Genomic DNA, 18184 nt, shown 5'->3' with positions numbered 1-18184 from the left:
ATGGGAAACTTTCGGGATAGCATTTGAAATGTAAATAAAGAAAATAATAATAAAAAAATAAATAAATAAAAATGGCAAAGCATTTGCATATTATAAACACTCACTTTAAAGTTTTTTTAATTGGATATTTTCTTTATTTTCATTTCAAATGTTATCCCCTTTTCCTGGTTTCCATCCAAGAAACCACTATACCCTTACCTCCCCCTCCCACTTCTATGAAGGTGTTCCCCATCCACCCACTCACTCCTGCCTCCCGGTCATTGCATTGTCCTACACTGGGGCATCTAGCCTTCACAGGACCAAGGGACTCTTTTCCCATTGATTCTCTACAAGGCCATCCTCTGCTACATATGTGACCGGAGTCATGGGTCCCTTCATGTGTACTTCTTGGTTGGTGGTTTAGCCCCTGGGAGTTCAGGTTGGGTCTGGTTGGTTGATATTGTTGTTCTTCCTATGGGGTTGCAAACCCCTTCACCTCCTTTAATCCTTTCTTTAACTTCTCCATTGATGGAACCCATGCTCAGTTTAAAGTTTGCTTGTGAGCGTCCACTTCTGCATTTGTCAGGCTCTGGTAGAGCCTCTCAGGAGACAGCTATATCAGGCCCCTGTCAGCAAGCACTTCTTGGCATCCACAAGAGTATCTGCATTTGGTGGCTTTATACAGGATGGTTCCACAGGTGGGGCAGACTCTGGATGGTCTTTCCTTTAGTCTCTGCTCTGCACTTCGTCACCATATTTCCTCCTGTGAGTATTTTGTTTCCTATTCTAAGAAGCACTGAAGCATCCACATTTTGGGCTTCACATGGTCTTTGAATTGAATCTTGGGTATACTGAGCTTTGGGGTTTATATCCACTTATCAGTGAGTGCATAACATGTGTGTTCTTTTGTGACTGGGTTACCTCACTCAGGCTGATATTTTCTAGTTCAATTCATTTGCCTAAGAATTTCATGATATCATTGTTTTTAATAACTAATTAGTACTCCATTGTATAAATGTACCACATTTTCTGTATCCATTCCTCTGTTCAAGGACATCTGGGTTATTTCTATCTTCTGACTATTATAAATAAGGCTACTACGCACATAGTGGAGCATGTCTCCTTGTTATATGTTGGAGTATCTTTTGGGTGTATGCCCAGTAGTGGTATAGTTGGATCCTCAGGTAGTACTATATCCAATTTTCTGAAGACTTGCCAGAATGATTTTCAAAGGGGTTGTACCAATGTTTTCTATAGTATCTTCTACACCTGACATTCTCTTTTCTATATCTATTATTCTATTGGTGATGCTTGTATTTATGACTTCTGATTTTTTTCCCTAGGTTTTCTATCCACAGCATTGTGTCCATTTGTGATTTCTTTATTGTGTCTATTTACATTTTTAGATCCTGGATGGTTTTGTTCTATTCTTTCACCTGTTTGTGTTTTCCTGTAATTCTTTAAGTTATTTTGTGTTTTCGCTTTAAGTGCTTCTACCTTTTTACCTGTGTTCTCCTGTATTTCCTTAAGGAAATTATTAATGTCCTTCTTAAAGTCCTCTATCATCATCATGAGAAGTGATTTTAAATCCTAATCTTGATTTTTCCATTGTGATGGGGTATCCAGGACTTGCTATGGTCAGAGAATTGGGTTCTGATAATGGCAAGTAACCTTGGTTTCTGTTGCTTATATTTTTATGATTGCCTCCCTCCATCTGATTATCTCTAGTGCTAACTGCCCTTCCAATATCTAACTGGATCCTGTCCCTCCAGTGCTCCTGACTGTATCAGAACTCCTCAGAGTCCAGTTGTTTCTGGGATCCTGTGATTCTGGGATCCTGTGACACAGAGATACTTCATGTGTCAGAGCTTCTGAGATTCAAGCTGCCTCTGGGATCCTGAATTCCTTGTATGACAAAGATCCTGAGATCCTATGATCCTGGTCATGTTAGAGCACTTGGGGGTTAAGCTTTCTCTGGGTGTTGTGGGACTGGGTGCAGAGCTAGCATCCAAGGTCTGCTCAGCACATTGGCTCAGACTGGAAGGCCACTTTAAACTTTAAATAATATTACTTTTGATATTAGGTAAAGGATAAGTACTTTTCAACATTTGTTATACTGTATTGTGTATGACATTTGACAAGGACAAAATATTTGTGCAAGTTCAGTAAAAATACAGTACAAGAGTAATTTATTATAGAACCATTACTATCATGTTATAAACAATAGCTATAAACAATAAGAATCTGTTTTAACAACATATCATTATTGAGGATGAAATTATGTCATGCAGGAATAAGGATCTGAATATTAAACCTTAAGTGACAATAAAAAAATGCTGGACATCCTGGAACATGATTATAATTCTTGTGCTTGGGAGGCAGAGGGAGGTGGACCGTTGCTTCTTGCTGATCATATAGCCTAGCCTACTCAAAGTTCCAGTCCAATGAGCATTCCTTCAAAGGAACAAAAGAGGGTTGGAAAAGATGGTTCTATAGTTCAGAGACTGATCTGCTCTTGCAGAAGACTCAAGTTCAGTTCCAGTAATCAGTATTGGGCATTGATAATTATGAAGCTATTTTGGATGATCTAATGCTTTCTTAAGGCTCCCCATATACATCTGTACTCACCTTCACATATACTTCCCTAAGACAAATACACAGTTTTTTTCTTTTTCTTTTTTTAATCTTCAAAGGAAAAAAGAAGATCAATGACACCTACAGAATATAAACTGATGTTGTGTCTCTAAATACATATGTACTGGATAGCTTTGTGTCAACTTGACACAGCTGGAGTTATCACAGAGAAAGGAGCTTCAGTTGGGGAAGTGCCTCCATGAGATCCAGCTGTAAGGCATTTTCTCAATTAGTGATCAAGGGGGGAGGGCCCCTTGTGGGTAGTGCCATCTCTGGGCTGGTAATCTTGGGTTCTATAAGAGAGTGGACTGAGCAAGCCAATAAAGAACATCCCTCCATGGCTTCTGCATCAGCTCCTGCTCCCTGACCCGCTTGAGTTCCAGTCCTGCATCCTTTGGTGATCAACAGCAGTATGTAATGTAAGCCGAATAAACCCTTTTCTCCCCAACTTGCTTCTTGGTCATGACGTTTGTGCAGGAATAGAAACCCTGACTAATACAACATACAAACACACATGCACATGTACAAACATTTGTGATAGCTATTCTTGATTGTCAACTTGACTATATCTGGAATCCAAAACCATTAAGTTGTAAGATTTCTAGCATGAACTGGGAAGGCAACTCATCAGTTAAAGCAGTCTACATCTCTTCCAGAGGTCCTGTGTTCAGTTCACAGAACCCAAGTCATATGGCCAATATACACCGATAGTCCCAGTTTCAGCGCTCTTTCTGACCTCTCCGGGAACTGCACTTACCAATGCACATATTGACAAACGGATACACAGAAATAAAAAACAAATAAGTCTTAAAGTATCAAGGTACTCTCTTAAGTATGTTGAACACTGATGTGATATCTTGTGGGAAAACATTTACTACAACTTGACATGCAGTTTAATTCTGAACATCCTCACATATAAATCAGAGGAGGAAACAGGAAGATTTGAAAAGCATTTACGATCTGAGAATCTTTCCCACATAGTTACATTATTTTTTATGGATTCTGAGAGGAGAAAAAGAAGCCAGCAGAAAAATCATGTGGTCTCTTCCCTCTTCCACCCACTTAGCTCTAAAAATGACAAAACTAATGCCCATTAACAAAAACAATAACCCACAGCATTTCTATTACAGATCACTGGCAGGAAAACCTGCTACTGGTAAATTATTAACTATAAATAGCAAGGTTAGCATCATTGGTGTGATTTAGGTCAAGAAAAGTAGGGAGGGGCAGAAGAACTGACTGCTTAAATATTCTGTATTAATTCTTCCTACCAATTCTTTCTGAGACCTAGGAAAAGTTATTTCATCTCCCTATACTTCACCTGCAGTATAGTAGAAGAAGGAAGAAATGATTTTTTTTTGGTTTAGTTGTAATTATTTCTTAAGGATTTTCTACTTTGGAAATAGTTCTCATATCACCCAAGTAAGTTATTCTCAACTGTGAGTCATTCTAGGAATAGTTTCCCAAAACAACTAATTGATAATCATCATATTCCCAGAGAAACATGTGACTTGCAATTTTGAAAATGGGACTGCATTCTTCTGTAAAGTCTAGTGAAGAAATTAATTATATTGGTTTTTAACTCTAGAAATAAAATATGTAAACTCATCCTATAAAATTGGTTAAAGAATGCTAATCTGGTGATTCAAAAGTGCTATTAATGTCTGTCTTAGTTATAGTTTTGTTTGCTCTGAATGGAACATTATGACCAAAAAGGAAACTGAAGATAAAAGTATACATTTCTATGTCACTGTTCATTATCTCAAACAGGAGTAGAACCTGGATACAGAAGATGATAAAGAGTCTACGGAGGCTGCTGCTTATTGGCTTGCTCCCATGGTTTCCTCAGCCTTCTTTCTTGTAGAACCCACCAGCAGACTAGGGATGCACCACCTACAATGATCCTATCAATCGCTATGAAACTTTCCTAGAGACTTGCCTACAATTCTGAGTCCATTTGACATGAAACTAACCATGTCAAAATACAGAAGTGTGATAAAATCATTCAATAACAAGAGGCTATAGAATGGGAAACAAAAATGAACAGCTTTGAAATGGTCGCATGAGAGGGTTTATGTTTATTTCTAAAGTATATTGATGTAGCCATGCTATTGCTCACATGTTACAACAACTTTCAGATATTATTTATTAATTTTACAGATACCACAGGCACACACCAAAGAATAAAGACCAAGAGGAGAGGTGATTCCTTGAAAACTGTAGCCCGTTGACTAGTTTATTGTCAATGTTTTTCTAACTTGTTCTTTCTCACTACCATCTATTTGTCTATCATATATCTAGAAATGTCTTAAAATCTATCATCTATCAATTTTCTATGATCATCCTCTCTATTTTCTACCAATCTATCAATCTATTGATCTATCTACCTACCTTTTATCTAATTGTCTATCAAAATTTAACTTGTCTCCATTCCGCATGGATCTAATGTGGTTCTAAAGATAGTACAGACATCAACACTCAGTCATTGGATTAATATTTCTTCCTGTATAAATGTAGATTTTCAAATCTGTATATTTATTTATGTCACTGCACACTCATTTAGCCATTTTAGTACAATTATCTTATGATTTGGTGAGATAGAAACAGAAGCTGTATCAAAACTGAGTGCTCACTTTAAGTATGTTCATATTGCCCATTTTGCCTTTGGATTTGAATGGAAATAATTTTTAATAATTCATTCAATAATGGGCACTTTTGTTGTCATGTGTACCATATGTGCAGTGTACAGAAGCTACAGAAGTAGAGTACAGTGCTCCAAATTACTCATCACAGCTCAATCAATGGACATCACAAGTCTAGCTATAAGCATAGTGTTAGGATGAACAAGATATAAAATCCCATGCTCACATCTGAAGTTCAATCTGTTATACTCGAATATAAATGGAATTCACATTTAAAAGTCCTGTATACATACAAACAAAGTGAACTTGATACCTAGCTTGTCTCAACTGTAGAATATCTTATTACTTTAATTAGAGTAGACCTGTGAATCTGAACTTCAAGGTGGATGATTTCAACAACAGGGCAGTGAACATTTCTGCGTGGGTTTTAGAGTCAAAGTTTTAGTGTGTGTGGGAAAACTAATTGTCATTTTCAACATAACAGAAACTACAGTCATCTCAGAAATAAACTTCTGGGCATAACTGTGCTGTAATTTCTAGATTAGGTTTATTGAAAAAGGTAAGTCCCTTTTAAATAAAGTAACACAACTTCATGAGTTATAATGCTGGACTATGGATTGGAGAAGAGGGGAGCTGATCACCAGCATCCACCCCTCTCTACCTGCTTCCTTACTACTGGAGATGCAGTGTGACCAGCTGCTTCAAGCTCCCAGTGCCAGTTCTTCCCAATGATGGACCATATCTTTAAATTGCCACCCAAATAAATGTTGCTTTCCTAAAGTTTATTTGTTTAGAAGCAAAAAATAAACAATTAAAACAAGACTGTTCAGTACTTTTTTGTGTATGGGTCCTAACCAAATCATTATCATTGTAAAATCCCATGATATCAATGATCTTTGTACCTATGATATTATTATAAAATTTTGATGTTATATCTTACAGTGGTGTATATCAGGCTGCATGATACTCAAATGAGTAGTTAATATAGACATTACCAACATGTAAAAATCACCAACAATAGGGTGCATGCATTCTGGGATGGATATGAATAAGTACATTTCCACATCACATGTTAAAAGGTTAGGAACTCATGAATTAAAATTTCCTCCATAAGAAAATAAGACAAAACGTCATTTCTTAGACTTTGTAATGGTAATTGCATTCCTTAGATGGGCTCACAAGGCATGACAGGCTGCTTATAACATCATTATTGCTATGCTGGGTTAATTATTCACAGCTTTCCTATTGCTCACCCCACTGTAACAGCCTCATTCATCTCTCTATTCCTGTTTCTTGTGCAGTTTCAAATTCCTCAACAGAATTTGAACTTCCATGATCAGATATGCAGGGAACTGAAAGATTTCGCTGATTCTGATTCTTTTACCAAGTTGAGTTCCTTCCATCACTTTGGCTGTCTTGTTCCGCTCAATCCTATGAGTGCTGACATACTTGCATGAGTTTTAGTGTTCTATGGTGAGTCTGTATTGACTTACGCACAACCACATGGCTTTGCTTAAGAGAGTAAGGGTAAGTATGCATTGTAGGGTGTGTATATAATTCCAGAACTGGATCAGGAAGAGGGCAGGGATAGGTGGATTCCAGGAGATCACTGGCTTGTCAACACAGCAAATGAAAAGAAAAAAAGGAAGATATAAAAAAGTGGATAGTGCCTGGAAAATTACATCTAAATTTTTCGAGCTTCCATGTGTATGCACACAGATTGGACACACACACACACACACACACACACACACACACATATATATATGTGTGTATATATATATATATATATATATATATATACATATATCCTCATATACATACATATATCCTCAATCATGCACACACACACAAGATAAAAAATACAGTCATATAGTTAAATCATTAAAATATTTATTTGCATCAGATAACATTCAGTTTAATGACCTGATATGAGAAAGAGGGATCTGTGTCTAAATCTACACTAGTAATTCCAGTAGATGTATGGTAGTTTGAATATACTTGGCTCAGGGAGTGGCATTCTTTGGAGGTGTGGCCTTGTTAGAGTTAGTGTGGTCTTGATGGAGGAAGTGTGTCAGTTTGTGAATGAGCTGCAAGACCCTTGTCCTAGCTGCCTGGAAGCCAGTTTTCTCCTGTTTGCCTTTGGAACAATGTTGAACTCTCACCCCGACCTGAGCCATGCCCACCCGGATGCAGCCATGCTCCCACCTTGATGAGAATGGTCTGACCCTCTGAACCTGTGCGCCAACCCCAACTAAATGTTATTCTTACAAGAGTTGCCTTGCTCACAGTGTCTGTTCACAGTAATATATTTTCAATGAAAATTATTGGGTGAAAAAGTTAAAGGAATCAGAGAATACTACTTTGATGTCCATAGAAAAGGCTAAAATGAAAATTATAATCTACCAGGTGTTCTGGGACACAAAGCAGTCAATTTTTTTCTCCAATTTTTATTAGGTATTTACTTCATTTACATTTTAAATGCTATCCCCAAAGTCCCCTATATCTTCCCCCTCCCTGCTCACCTACCCACCTACTCCCCCTTCTTGGCCCTGGTGTTCCCCTGTACTGGGGCATATAAAGTTTGCAAGACCAAGGGGCCTCTCTTCACAATGATGGCTGAATAGGCCATCTTCTGCTACATACTGCTTGTGGACGTTGTACATCGTGGTGCGGAGCCTAGTGCGCACCACGATGTACAACGTCCACAAGCAGTCTTCCTTGTTGAGTTTCATGTGTTTTGCAAATTGAATCTTGGGTATTCTAGGTTTCTGGGCTAATATCCACTTATCAGTGAGTGCATATTATGTGAGTTCTTTTGTGATTGGGTTACCTCACTCAGGATGATATCCTCCAGATCCATCCATTTGCTGAGGAATTTCATAAATTCATTGTTTTTAATAGCTGAGTAGTATTCCATTGTGTAAATGTACCACATTTTCTGTATCCATTCCTCTATTGAGAGACATCTGGGTTCTTTCCAGTTTCTGGCTATTATAAACAATGCTGCTATGAACACAGTGGTGCATGTGTTCTTATTACCAGTTGGAAGATCTTCTGGATATATGCCCAGGAGAGGTATTGCTGGATCCTCCGGTAGTACTACATCCAATTTTCTGAGNAACCACCAGACTGATTTCCAGAGTGGTTTTACAAGCTTAAAGCAGTCAATTCTTAGAGAAAATTCAATAGTGCTAAGTACTCACATTAGAACATCGGATCTAAGGTAAACAACCTAATGATGCTCCTTAAACATTTAGAAAGACAAAAAGCCCATGTCAATTCCAGTGAGCAGCAAATAATAATAATAATAATAGAGATTAGGGTGGAAATTAATAAAACAGAGACTACAATATAAGTGTATAACATAGTATTAATCAATCAGAGTTGAGTCTTTGAAAAAAAAAAAAAAAAAAAAACGGAGGAAGCAAATCCAAATTAACAAAATCAAAGATGAATAACGGATTGCTAGAACAGATTATACAGTTAAATCCAGATCATTTTCGTGTTATTAAACACGTTCAGGAACCTGTTTCCTTCAACCTTTATAATGGAGAGGGTGGCAATTGGATGTAAAGCAGTTTCTACCTCCTTTAAAGCCATGAGTTCTTCCAGGAGCTGTAATTTCTCCCAAGAGTGGCACCCAGCTGTTTAGGGAGGAATTCATTCCTTTCTATTGTACCTACTACAGTCAAATGCCTTTATAACAGAGCTTCTCTCTTTGTGAGAGGATGCGTTACCAGTTCTAGACCACTGCACTCCTTGCATTAGTTGTGATTTACACAGTATCACATCTATCATCACTCTTCCACCTGCCTGTGCTAGCTACATTTATGACATCCCGACAACCTATTTGACTGTGATTTATTCTCTCAGTTCACCCTAGGTAGCTTTTTGAAGAGTTATGTTATATCTTCCTTGCTTTAAATTAAATTGCGTGATCAACTTTACCCAGGAAATCTGTTTTATGGTCTAACAAGTTAGATGATTAGATCCCACATATACTGAATCATATTTTGTAGCTGGGCGATGAAAGAAATGTTATGTGTCTAAGATGTCCAGGACTCTCTTTTAGTGGTGTATAACAGAACGTCATGAGGGCCACCATGTACTGAATACTGTGGTCTCTGAGCTTATGGGTGTATATAGCTCTGTGACGGAGTTTACCTTAGGTGGTAGAATGCTCACTTAGCATGAACAAAGACCTTGTTTTGATCTACAGCCCCACATAAATTGGATATAGTGGTACATTCCTGTTTGCACTTTAAATAGGGAATCAGAAGAATCAGGCGTTAACAATCATCCTTGGCTATACAGTGATTCCAAGGCCAGCCTGAATGCATGAGACCCTATCTAGAAAAGTGGATGGCTCAAGGGAGGACTTTTTGCATTGCTTTCTCCTTGAGATACATATCTGGTACAGCAAAATGGAGGATTTGGGTCCAAGACCAGCCATTTTCCCCATAGATATTCACTGGTTTATCTTTGTGGCATGCAGAAAGAGGAACACTTTGTAGTCAAATTATGAATTTTATTCTGAGAAGAGAACAAGGATGCTATGGGTGGTTTTGGCAGTGGTCTTACAAGTGATACTTTTCTTTCCCTCTTTAAATATGTTTATTCATGTGTGTCTGAGTGTACCTGGTTGTTTATAGCTGGTATCCTTTTGTTTTCTCCTCTCTATTTACTACAGTAAGGTCTCTCACTGGACCTGGAATTCCCCAGTTAGACTAATCTACCTAATATAATTTTTATTGTGTGTGCCCATATATGTATTTGACTTCTGAATACTGGAATTGCAGATTTGACTCCACAACTACTGAACTTTTTCATGAAGATTCTGGACATCTAAACTCTGATCCTCACAGCTACATGCCAAGCTACTCATCCTCTAAACCGTCTCACATCCTGAAGACACCTTTTCCTAAATGTAAGACAATCTGCCTAGAATGTGTATCCTCTGGTTCTTCAAAAACTTCCAAAAGAAAACCTAAAGACAGTAGAATTAATTCAAATTTCAGTTGACACTCATACCCCAAGCCTGTAACAACATAAATGGCACTGTCTCTGTTTCATGCCCTAATATGTGGGGAGCTTTAGGAAATGTGTCAGGTCTCATTCATACTAATTAAAATAAAAACAATGTCTTTACCCATTCTTTCTTTTCAGAAGTCATCTAGTAAATGCTAAGGTTAGCAAAATATTTTTTTAATATGGTCTACAATTTTTACATGGTCTGGGATGGATGAGCTCTTGGAAGCAAAGCCTGAGAAACTTCATCTCAGGATTGATTCTTGTTATTGATATTTATTTCCTGTCATTATTAAGTTGATATAAAATTCCTATGTATTAGTCCACCATATTAGGCAGATTTTTCTGTAAATCAATGAATATATACTCTTTTGTAGCAATGCTATGTAGACAAATAGATGATTTCTTAATTCCTAATAATGATTCTATGAAAATCCTAAGTTTATTCTAGTAATTATTGAACTCTTTATAGAAGGGGATGAAATTAATACCCTATAACCTCCCATGTGTTAAAAGGTAAATGCAATAAGATAGAAAGTAGGCATGTAACAGATTTGTGATTAAGGAAAATATTCCTCAGGTTGTAAAACCATTTTCTGATAGCTAGAGGGAATGAACAGTTTATTGTAGGTGCAAAGACAGAAGATAAAATACTGATGGAGTTTATCTATACAAAATTTCAAGGCAGATGATATGACTTTTAACAGAAATGTGTTGACTTAGAATTAGAGTTTTAAACTTTAATTTAACCTCTGGAGCTTGTGACAGATAACGAATGTTTGGTTAGATAACTAATCTCAATGGAAACGTGTGTAATCCTGGAAGGAGATATGACCATATCTATCTTACAGAAGAGGAAAGTGGAAGTGAGGAATATACAGTGGGAACTGGAGACTTCTCCTCTATGCCGTCCTTTTGGAGAGTCTGATGATCCATGAAAGGAACAGTACAGCTGAATTTTGCATGTCAGAGAACAGGACCATTCTGTATGTCAGCCTCACTGTGAAACTGAGCACTTCTTAGGCATCACAGTCACAACCTGACAATTTCAGTGTTAGATTCAAATAGAGGCAAGATGTTTAGCTTATGAGATTCCTTTACCTTCCCCATTAAAAGAGAGAGAATGCTTATTCTTCACACAGGTGGTGGGTAACAGTGCATCTCTACTGTAAAGTGCAGAACATGTAACATCAGGTTACTAGCTGCTCTATAATAACAGCTGTTTCTATTTCAAAGTCATCATAGGGGCTGGGGACATGGCTCAATGGATAAACAATATCTGTTGGGAAACTGAAGACCTGATTTTAACTCTCCATTACCCACATAAAAAGCCATACATGGCTACCTCCCCCTAAAATCCCAACATTATGAAGGACAGAGTCAAAGAGAGATATGGGGCCTTTCTAATCACCAGTTTACTTCCAAGTTCAAGAGAGGCCCTCTCACAGCTGTTGTCTTTTTCTGATCGCTAGGTATACTTATGGGGATACATGCTCACACACATGTGTATACATACATCATATACACATATATTGTATACATATTCCCACCCTCCCCACATATACACAAAATATAACTCAAAGGGTAGCTATTCAAAGACACATTAAATAACCATGGTTCTTGGTCCGCTTGGACACCTTTCCTCAGTTCCTTCTTCCTGTGTTCTATGCCCTCAATAGCTATTTTTCACAGAGTCTAAAATATTTGTGTACTGCATCTGTTTTCATGCAAAAAAATTATTTTGAAGACAAGAATAGACTTATTAGTTTTGTGATCTTGGTGCTTAAATTGTCAATATTAGAATATCATTTTTGTGAATTGACTGAAGGAATGATGTATACAAAACAACCATAAAAAATGAATGAGAAGTAAGTAAATAAGGATTAATATATACATAATTTATTGAGAGATTCGCAAAATAATTTGAGATTTGGGGAGATAGCTCTGTTGGTAAAATATTTTCTTTGTCAGTACAAATACTAAATGTTCATCAATAGGAACTGCTTAAAAAAAAAAAAAAAGCCAAGCAAATTGGTGCTGCATTGAAACAAGCAAGACAAACCCTGGAGCTTGTATCCAGTTATTCCAGGTTGAATTAGTGATCACTGGGCCAATGAGAAAATTGACTTCTTTGTTAAAAAACGAAGGACACTGAAAGGACAACATTCAAGGACGTCCTCTGGCCTCCACATGAGGCATACACACACACACACACACACACACACACACACACACACATACACACTAGATAAGCAATTTTTTAAAGTTAATTTAATTTAAATATTCAATTTATTTTTAATTATGAGTTTCTTAAGGACAAAAATGGGCTGATTCACTGTGAGAACTTTGGAGCCAATCACAGTCAACATTAAAATGTAATTTACATGAATTACCTTCTACATAATTGAATAATGCATAAATAAGTGAGCATATCAAAATATGAGGAGGCAAATAAACAAGAGCTTTGACAAATAGATTAATAAATGAGAGATTAATAAAGAATTTGAAAAATTTGTGGGCTAATACAGAGAAGCATGAAAGAACTGAAAATCCAATGCTTGAAAATCTTGCGATCTCAGGATTCCTCACCTAATTCCTTTCCTCCAGTGTGGCTGAACTAACAGATCATGCCACGCCAATGTGTGAAAGCAATTTCTCTAAGTGGTGGTTAAAATTCTTGGCAATTTGAAGGCGATGAATTCCAGGTAATGCAACAGCTTTATGACTTAGAAATTTTGTTTAATGGCTCAATTTAGCTGGATATTATGCTGTAGGCTGCTATTCCAGAAAGATCACTTCAAAGCAGAGGCATATACACATGGAGATACCATCCTCTGCAGGCATTAGTCTGAGAGCCCCATCTTATGAAGCCATACGTGGTCCACACATTGGGTCATAGCATGACACATAAAAAACCTGCTTTTCCCATTTTATCGGTGGCTGTTTTTGAGCTCTTTGGGAAACAATACATTAGAGAAATAAAATTGTCCCTTTGAAATGTAAGCCACAATACATATAGTGGAATAACATAAAAAAAGAAACAACACTAGTATTATTTCAAGCAATTAAACTGCAAGTGAGCTGCAACCCATGCATGACCCATGAATGAATCTCCACTAGTAAACCAGCTAAGTTCACTACCCATGAAGACACTGGTCCTGCTTTCAGGGAGGGAAGATATAGTGAGGAAAGTGATGTAGGACTGAAAGTCAGGAAAAAGTAAAAAACCCACAAGAAGGGGAAATTGCCCTTTGCCTTGGAGTCTGGTTGTTGCTTTGAGATGATAGAACTCCAGTACAATGCCAACTACTGAAGGTGTTTCTCTCTTCCTGCAGAAAAGCTACAATTTTCCAAGTCTCTCATGAGAAACACTTTGTAAAGTGGCTCCTGATATTAGCTTTTCCAATTATAATCTCCTCCAAAAAATGTCTACGGCCACTCTAAAATTACACTTATCAAAGGAGAGAAAAGTAGGTGAAGTCTCTTAACAATCCTTTTAGATGTACCCCGATAGCTACCAAAATAATCTATATATAATGGCAAGGCACTCAGTAGTTACTCTTGGTGAGAGGCTCATATTGATATCTGTATTTTTCTCTAAGTAACTCTCTTTCTAAACCACCATTATTAATTTTTTTTTTTTTTTTTTTACTAAAATAGCATTGCTAGGGTCCAGTGAGATGGCACATTGGATAACAGTACTTGTTTTCAAGTTTAACTTTGGGATGCACATGGGGAAAGTAAAAATTAACTCCTGAGCTTTGTGCTTTGACCTCTCCACCTTCACAAACAATCATATACAAACAAGTAAAATGGATGTAATGAAAAATTGATGTCACTCCAGACAGACAGAAACAGAACAGGGAAAGAAATAACGATAGTACAGTCTCCAACCTTCCCAGAATTAATTTGACATCTCTTTTTCTTTGTATTAAGAATGTCCAAATATTCAGCACACTTCACCCTGATTCCAACGTCACCTAAATCATGAATGGTTTATGTATCCCATATACAATTGCCAAACTCAGACAGTATTGTGAGTGCAGGGAAGTACTTGCTGACAGGAGCCTAATGTGGCTGTCTCCTGAAAAGCTCTTCCAGAGCCTGACAAATACAGAGGTGGATGCTTGCAGCCAACCATTGGACTGAACTCAGGGTCCTTGATGGAGGAATTGGAGAAGGGACTGAAGGGGCTGAGGGGCTTTGCAGCCCCATGGGGGAGCAACAGTATCAACCGGCCAGACTCCCGGAGCTCCTGGGGACTGGACCACCAACCAAATAATGCACATGGAGGGACCCATGGCTCTGGCCGCATATGTGGCATAGGATGGCCTTGTTGGACATCAGTTGGAGGAGCGGCCCTTGGGCCTAAGGGGGTTCAATGCCCCAGTGTAGGGGGATGCCAGGGTTGGAAGGTGGCAGGAGTGGGTGGATGGGTAGGGAGCACCCTAATAGAGGCAGGAGGAGAGGGGATGAGATAAGGGTTTTCCAGAGGGGAGACCTGAAAAGGGGATAACATTTGAAATGTAAATAAAGAAAATATCCAATAAAAGGGAAAAAGAGAGAGAGAGGATGAGCCACGGGGGGCGGAGGCAAACAAACAAACAAACAACAACAACTAAAACCCATGGATGTGGCTGTGGCATCTCATCCCTTTCCAGCACTGTTAATGTAAGTTCCAAGCTTTTAGCCATGGTTAACCATATTTGAAGGGCATCAGTGTGAGGATGTGCAAATTGTCCTTATAAGGTGCTCAGAACACTGTCTACACTTACTGTATCCTTCGAATGATTATATTGTCCCTATTGTAATTATTTTCAGTGAATCAAAAGCAAGAACAATGCTCAATATACTTTAGTTTATACTTTTCTTGTGAATAGCTTGCTTGTCCTTGCTGTCAGTTAAGTAGATTAACGTATAAAAAAAGTTAGAGAGTGGCTGTCAAAACAGTAGTGAAGGGAGATAACATCCTTCTTTCAGTGGTAAGGAGATAGAGGTACAGTTCAAGTCTGTCAACATCAGCAGCCAGGGGGAGTTCCATTACTCTTCTAAGGACCTCTCAGCTTGGGCAAAACTGTGTTTTGTAGGTTTGTCATAAGATTTTAATACTAGCTAATATAAAACAAAATTGAGGCTTTATTAAACATCTCTCTCTCTCTCTTTCTCTCTCATTCATTCTCTCTCTCTCTTTCTCTCTCATTCTCTCTCTGAGTGTGTGTGTGTGTGTGTGTGTGTGTGTGTGTCTGTGTGTCTGTGTTTTTTGCACATTTATACATGGCACCATGGGCACATGTATGTATGCATGTGTGATGGCAATAGGCAGATAGGGTTTTTGAGTTTTGTAGTAAGTATTCACTGAATCTATACTGATTGATCAGTTATATTGGTAAGGTAATGAGCTCCAGGGATCTACTCGTATCTACTTTCCATAACTGAGATATACACTTGAACTTTTATATAGGTTTCTATGTGAATGATGATGAGGATTATCACTCAGTTTCCCCAATAACAAAATTGTTTATATATTCACAGTACATCATCATCATTTGTCTAGACCAATGGACCAAGCCATATCAATACAGACAATATAAGACAGCTTGTTCTAGACCTTCAGTGATACAAAACATTTCACATGGAACAAGTGCTTCAATTCTAGATAGCTGCAATCACTATTTTGTTTACTATTCAGTCGAATTATTGTGAAAAATATTTTAGTTCCTTCAATAACGAATGCTTCCCCTGGTAAGTATTTGGTACATATTCAATATATAGTCTTATTGCAAGTGGCAATTTTTGACAACAGTACTGCATGAGTAGGTAGATATGTACATATGTGCACATGTTCGCACATATGTATGGAGGCCAGACAATAACCTCGAATACTGTTCCTTAGGACATAGAGTGCTACCTTGCTTCTTGAGACCAAGTCTCCGACTGCCCTTTAACTTGCTGATTGAGTTACACTAGTTGGTTAGTAAGCACTGGGACTCACCTGATTCTGTCTTCCCAGGTCCCAGAAGAGCTGGATTTTTACCAATGTGTTGGAGATCAAATCTAGATCCTCAGGCTTGCAAAACAAGTACTTTACCAATTGTGCTGTTTCTTCAGCACCTTGAAAACAGTAACCTTGCAATGATGACTAAGCAACTGATAATTTAAGAAAAACAAATTTGAAACCTTGGCCTATCTTATTCTTGTGCCAGTTTTTTTTTTTTTTTTTTTTTTTTTTTTTTTGTAGATCAGTGGAATCTATAAGCTTTTTCTGTTGTATGTATTTATGTGTGCCTCTACACATGCGTATATATGTCTTTTATATATGTATGCTTTCATATGTGTGTATATGTGTGTCTATGTATTTCTGTGTGTTGTGCTTTCACAGAAATGTGTGTTCTTGAGGGACAGCACATACACAAAAGTGCACTACAAATACCATGACTTACTTTGATTTCTAATACATTTGTCCAATGTTGTATATACATTCTAAGGAATAAGAGATGCCGTGAGAGACTTCTTATGTTCTCAGTCACTTTCATTGTCTTTGTACTGACAGATATGTGTATCAGCAATGAGTAAGTCACAGGCATTGCTCTAATTCCAGGAAATAAGGCTAACAATGTAGGTCAAACTGTGGACATAGTTCTTCCTTGATGTCAATAGCTGGGATGATATTCTGTTACCTCAGTCATTATGCAAATATGGCTAGAAATATTGGAGAGACCTTAATCACAATTCTCTACCTCTATTATGCATGCTTTGATGAGTTTTAATAAAAACAGAGGCTGCTGGCAAGCAGAGCGAATTGGAGCATCATATTAGCCAAGGTATAAGATAAAAAGACTATAAAGGTAGCTTGGAAATGGATTAGTAATGGTTTGAGAATGGAAAACAAGTTTTGATTTAGAAATTCACCTAAACATTTTCAGCAAATTTCTTATAATTTTTGTCTATTGTCCTACACATGTGAAACTGCTATTGGTTCTATTGAGACAGGAAGATAATGCGTTTTGACAATGACTATACACAAATAACTTTGTACATAAATATGCAATTTACTTATTTATAACAGTAAAATTGGGAAATTGGGAAATAAATATATTTCAATAATTGGCCAAGTGGCTCTTAACATTAAAAATTCACAAACTGACAATAAACTGAATTGTAAGGAAAACGTTTTAAAAGTGGACAAACCGAATACAATCTGAGATCTAAGGAAAATTGTTCTCCGTCTTGATAAGTTTCTCATGAAAGCTTCTCGCCAGATTCGTAGAGTCTTAGAAATATCATGGGCATTTAGAACTCAGGAAGACTTTATTGTTTTAACTCTTTGTTGAGAATGAATACATAACTTTCAATCACGTGGACAGCCTTGAGGTGAAGTAAGAGTTTGATCTACAATCACTACATAACCTCAGAGGACTCTTTCAAGACTGCCTATTTTAGAATAATTGAGCTTTCATGTGGGTGAGGGTTAATGCTGACAGCAACACTGGCAGGTTCTAGAGTCACCTAAGATGTTTGAGGACACCACACATATTTGTGTCTGATGGGTGATCTTTTGACTTCAAAAGGCTAAAACTCTACCCTCACAATATGTGCTTCAGCTTTGGTTGCATCATGTCCTTTAAAACATCCTTGCATAGTAGTTCCCTGTCATCATCTATGTTATCTAGTCCTACTATGGAAAATCTCTCTCTCTCTCTCTCTCTCTCTCTCTCTCTCTCTCTCTCTCTCTCTCTCCTCTCTGTCTCTCGCTCCTTGATCTTCTGCCTATTTATGGATCTGAAATAAAATTCTCTTTAAAACCAGCTATTGGATGGAACACAGGGTCCCCAATGGAGGAGCTAGAGAAAGTACCCAAGGAACTGAAGGGGGCTGCAACCCTGTAGGTGGAACAACAA

General features: G+C 37.6%; 1 protein-coding gene across 2 annotated transcripts in view; it reads right to left on the bottom strand.

Moving 5' to 3' along the window:
• LOC110335694 (contactin-associated protein like 5-3) overlaps nt 1-18184 on the bottom strand; it is a 514066-nt gene that overhangs the window by 197176 nt on the left and 298706 nt on the right. The window contains exons 15-16 of one of the 2 annotated variants that reach the window (XM_021217999.1): nt 13194-13202; nt 277-326 (exon numbers count right to left, since the gene is read on the bottom strand). The exons of the other annotated variant lie outside the window; for it this stretch is intronic. Coding sequence (XP_021073658.1) covers nt 277-326; nt 13194-13202 — 59 coding nt within the window. The remainder of the gene's footprint in view (nt 1-276; nt 327-13193; nt 13203-18184) is intronic. 2 annotated transcript variants of the gene reach the window in all.

Source organism: Mus pahari, chromosome 18 (assembly GCF_900095145.1).
Source record: "Mus pahari chromosome 18, PAHARI_EIJ_v1.1, whole genome shotgun sequence".
In the NCBI taxonomy this organism is placed as follows: domain Eukaryota; kingdom Metazoa; phylum Chordata; class Mammalia; order Rodentia; family Muridae; genus Mus; species Mus pahari.
The sequence above is the reverse complement of the archived record's forward strand: the minus strand, read 5'-3'. Positions and strand labels throughout refer to the sequence as shown.